At 33.4% G+C, this 5,383-nt stretch overlaps 1 protein-coding gene across 1 annotated transcript; it reads right to left on the bottom strand.

Moving 5' to 3' along the window:
• Nucleotides 1–671: 671 nt before the first annotated feature.
• On the bottom strand, nt 672–3,585 carry STRIT1 (small transmembrane regulator of ion transport 1). The gene is made up of 2 exons (XM_069474865.1): nt 3,573–3,585; nt 672–766 (listed from the first exon to the last, which is right to left on the bottom strand). Exons 1-2 carry the CDS (start codon nt 3,583–3,585, stop codon nt 672–674), a joined length of 108 nt encoding a protein of 35 aa, XP_069330966.1.
• Nucleotides 3,586–5,383: the final 1,798 nt, after the last annotated feature.

The raw sequence follows: 5,383 nt of genomic DNA, 5'->3' as shown, positions 1-5,383 counted from the left end.
ATAGCTGGGTCAAAAGTTAAATATATATGTCATTTTGATACATAGTAACTGCCAAACACCCCCCAAAAATGTATCATTTTGAATTCTCAAAGACAATGTGTGAGAGTGCTTGTTTCCCCACAGCCAACACATATGTTGTCAAACATCTTTATTTTTTTCCCATCTGATAAGTGAGCAATGTTACCTTAGTGTAGTTTTAATTACATTTCTCTATTATGAACAAGAGATTAAGGGCAAGTTAACATGGACATTTTGTTTCTTGTGAATTGTCTGTTCTTATCTCTAACTCATTTTCTCTATAGTGTTCTTTAGGGAGGGGCAAATCTTTTTCTAATGTAATTAGAAAAATAATGTAATTTTCTAATGTAATTTTCTATATTTCTTTTTTGTGCCTCAGAAGTTCAAACGAGTTCCTGGAGAAATTATTTTCAACATCAAGTTGCTAGCTTATAATCCAAGTTTATAAAGTGATGTCAAACATTGCAGTTATTTAACATGAGACACATTTAATAATCAGTCATGTTCATGTTTTTCTTAATTCTTCTAAATGATGTCAATCTGATGTCTTCTTGCCTGAATGACAAAATGTTCCATTAGTAAAATGGAAAAGATTACTTTTGGAGTAATTTATACTATGAACAACCATACTCAATTGTTAAATCCTTACTTTTCTATGAGAAGACAACATAAACCATTATGATGCAGCCCACAATCCAGCCAATCAGGAGAAGAATAGGAACCAGAAGGTGTGAAAATGTGGACGCTGCTGAAAAGTAAACAAAAGAAAACAGATTAGGTAGATCATTTTGGTATTAAATTTTCTGAGTCAAGAGAATAAGAGGAACTTGATAATATCAAATATATATATATATATTTTCTTTAGTCATACCCATACATAATTTTTTTTCTTTTCTACACAGGATACTTGTGACTAAGTCATGATCCCCAGGTGATGGAATAGAAGACCTGGGTTCAAACCAGTTATGTGACCTTGAGCAATTCTGAGCTGAACTTCTCCATTTATAAAGTATGGATAATGAAACTTGTGATATCTACCTCCTGGAGTTGTTCTGAGGATCAAATGATATAAAATATATGCAAAGCTTTGTAATATCTAACCACCATGTTGTGTGTAGTGTATACACAACACATTCATGCACTTGTGCAATAGCACATAGAACAGCTGTTTACATAAAAACAATCTAATATAACTCTGGGCTAATTCCTACTAAATAATCATAACATAGGGAAAGGTGTTGAGAATTTTTCTTGGCCTCAATAGCTGACTTTAATCTTAAATATCACAGGAAAAGGAAAGCATCATACCTTATATAATGATTCTTAACTTAAGAAAGAGATTCTGTTTTTTATTATGGTTCAATATAACAACCAGCACTGAACCAGAATCTATGGGCAGTAACAATCCAACACACATATAAATGACATTTGCATACATGATTCCGCCTGTGCCTCCTATTTGTATTCTTACTTGTAAAAAGCAATTTATAAAAGTGCCTTTTTAAAATATTCACTGCACCTCAATCTTGTTCTTTCAAGCAAGTGCACACACACACACACACACACACACATCCACATATACATCACACAGAACGATTTAGAAACAACACAGAGACATTGTATAGAATTAATGTCCCTGTGTTAAAGGCTCAGATAGATTCTTAATTGAAAGTACAGTTAGATCTTATGCCATTAGCTAACAAAGAAAAAGAAAGCATATTCCTAACAATTGCACTCCTATTACAATTTCCATCATTTTAATATGTGAAATTTTTAAAATGCTATTAAAATAAAATCATCAGGGGATGAGACACTTCTAAAATTGGAAGACACTCTTATAAATCAAAGTTTCTGAAGTTGAAATGAATCTTAATATTTTAACTCTATTTTCCAAAAGTGTTGGAGTCTCTCTTTTTTTTTTATTTCAGCACATTATGGGAGTACAAAAGTTTAGGTTATGTATATTTCCCTTCCCCCCCACCCCAAGTCAGAGCTTCAAGCGTGTCCATCCCCTAGATGGTGCGCATGGCACTCATTACGTATGTATACACCCATCCCCTCCCCCACCCACATCTGCCCAACACCAGATTAATGTTATTCCTAAATGTGACAGAGGTGAAAACTACAAAACATGGAGTCTCTCTTAACTGACAGATTCAACAGCCTTTCCTTGCTTCTCCATCTCTTCGTGACCTTGAATAGGAATTAACAACTAGATGAAAAACTTTCTTCTTTACCTGCCATGTGATATTGCTTTAAGGATGAAAAAACATTATGAGATGCCTTTTACTTTCATTTGGACAAAAGCCTTCTTATGAATTAAGGTGCCATTACAGTGGAAGCACAAAACAGTAATTTTTTTTAAACTGTTCATGTATGTGGCTTAGTATTTTTCCTAATTTCAAAGAATTTGAAAATTAATATCGATATTTTGAGCGAGCATTTGTAAATATTTTATACATGCATATTTTAATAAAGTGTAACATAAGCATGTTTTAACAAAATTTACATGTAATAAAGCCCTAAAAGGCAATATGCCATTATTTACTATTCCTTGCAAAACAGTACAACTTACTGTGCATTTTACCACTCAAAGTATACATGCATTAATGTGTTTTTAACACTAATATTTTGAATTTTACCACAACCTGTGGCATTGTTTTGAAATAGGAATACATAAGAACACAACATACTTTGCCTATGTCACTTGTATTACTAGCGCAACTAAGAACAAAACCTCTCTTTAAACATGAAGAGTAATTTCAAAATGCTTCTCTCTTGTTTAGTTCTGAGCATACCAAAGTAGTTACAGCTGAAAGTGTTCTTAAGGAAACTGCACTCTGTGACAAGACTGTCTAAGTTCAAGACCTGGTGCCACCACTCCTTAGTGATCATGGACAAGTTGCTAAACTTGTATGTCTCAGTTTTCTTATCTGAAAAATGGGGATGATGATAATATTCATATCTCATGAGGTTGTCAGGATTAAAAGCAAAAATTCCTGTAGATATTTAAAAACTGTTTCTTAGACAGTATATATCCAACCAGCTCTGTCATATAAGTCAATTACTTTATATAAATATAAAAATAACTTAAAACCAGAAAAATGTTATATATGGAGCATACTGAAGATGACTAAGCCCAATATGCTCATTTTACAGTCATTAAACAGGCTCACAGGGGTAGAGAGACTTCTCCAAACTCACATGGCCATTTAGTAGCAGATCTGACACAGAACTCAACTGTCCTTACTTCTTGTCCAGCACACTCCAATACAACACTGGAGAATAACTGATTTCTAACTCACCTTTCAAATTAAGCATGGACAAAATTAAGTTCTTTTGTTTGATTAATCCTTTCAAAATTATTCATAACCTATAAGCATGGTCCATAAATTACATATCTAATGTATTTTTTGCAGCCACACTAACATATATTGCTAATGATACTTTAGCAGAGATACCACAATCTTCAGAATGACTGGAAACACCAAGAAACATAAATAAACCAGTCTGGAAGCCATTTTTCCAAGAGAATTTGATGCCTTAAATCGTACCTTTTTCAGCCATTATTCCTGTTCTCGAGTGGCTTGGTCAGAGCCACGCTTACCTCTTCCTTATTGTTACCCAGTCTCTTTGAACTTTAAATAGAGAGCTATCTGAAGAGCGTGGCAGCTGCCCCTCCCCTGGCTGCCAATTGTCTGCAGAGTGATGTAAGTCATTGGAAAGCAGAACTCCTCTGGCTCTTCTTTAACCTGTTATAATGAAGGAAACAAGGGGCTACATGACCCAAACAATTAAGTAAGTTGAGTTACCCTAATGCAGAGATATGCAGATTTTTAATACACATAATGCTTTCAGGTACCATGAAGAAAATGTTCAGTGAAGGGGGTGTACAGAGAAAAAAATAATATTGCAACTAGACAAGTTCTATCAAGGAGGGAGGGTGATATATTGGAAAGATAGGACTTCGGTGTTGAAGAGACCTGGGTTCAAATTCCATCTCTACTATTTCTGCAATGAAAGCCAAGTTGCTTAACCTGGGTATCAGCTTCTTTAATTTTAAAATGAGGATAATAATTCTTAGCCATGGGAGTTGCATAAAAATGAAATGAAAAAGTTATGTGAAATAGAGACAGTTCTTTATTACACTACAGATGCAAAAGATAAAATAAATGAAATGGTGCCCCTTCCGTTGAACTATTCTAAAAACAGAAAATGTTATTACAAATGTACTAAAACAATAAAGATTCTGTGGCATGGCCTAGAATTTTCAGGGAGCATTCATAAGCTTGTTGTTGTTATTAGCAATGTATAAAAATAGGACATTTCATTTTTCAAAGTCCAACCTGGTTTATGTAACATGACCTAGACTATTGTCTAGAATAGATTCTCATTGGAATAACTTGAATTTCAAAGTCTGGATGGAAAAGTTTTGCAAAGTGACCCTGCGACCAACTGCAAAACAAAATCCAACATAAGATTAAGGGAGTCTACCTCTAAAGATAGGTCTTGGCTGATTAAATCCATCTCTACAGAGGTTCAAGAGCAAAGTTTTCCTACAAATGACCATGTTTCATTACTGCTCAGAATCCATCAATAGTTCTTCATCTCCTAGAGAATAAAAGTCTGAACTCCTTGTTTAGACACCTAAAAAGTCTCATCTCTGTATTCTCCCATCTGCAGTGATGCTTCTGCCATTTTGAACTTCTTGCTGTTGTATGAATCCAGTTCCATACCCACAAGCAAGGAGAACATTTGATTTTCTACCTCAAGTAATACACCTATAGATTAGAATGTGCAGCCAACAATTTGGCTTGTTTATGTCATTTATGCCAAATTCTCTCTCTCTCTCTCAATATACTTCAATATACTGTTTAATATTGAAAAAAATGCCTGAATATACCAGGTAAACAGAGAAACTATGTATTGTCTATGTAACAAAAATCCCTTGCTTATCTGGTAAAGTTGGATATTCTTTAATATTAATAATAATGTATTTTAGAAAGGTTAATTGAGGGCAAGGAAGAGACAGAGATAGAAGAAAGCAGTCACTGATCTCACATAAATACAAAAATTTTTAATTAAAAGGCTCAAATGAATAATAATTATCTAAAGAAAAAGCACATTTAAAAGAAACAATGAGGCACCCACAAAGAGCACAAACTAACATATATACTAGAGTAAAATAATTTGCCTAAAATGTATGAAAATAGAACATATGAAAAGGTTTCTACATTTTAAATACCCATTTCCATTTCAATTATCTTAAGCTTTCTTATTTGGTATAAAATTGACTATTATTAACATTATTACTATTAATTTGGAGTATGGGAGGGATTGCTTTATAATTCATCATTTATTTTTC

Source organism: Eulemur rufifrons, chromosome 7 (assembly GCF_041146395.1).
Source record: "Eulemur rufifrons isolate Redbay chromosome 7, OSU_ERuf_1, whole genome shotgun sequence".
Classification (NCBI taxonomy): domain Eukaryota; kingdom Metazoa; phylum Chordata; class Mammalia; order Primates; family Lemuridae; genus Eulemur; species Eulemur rufifrons.
Note: the sequence above shows the minus strand (reverse complement) of the source record. Positions and strands in the feature narration are given on the sequence as shown.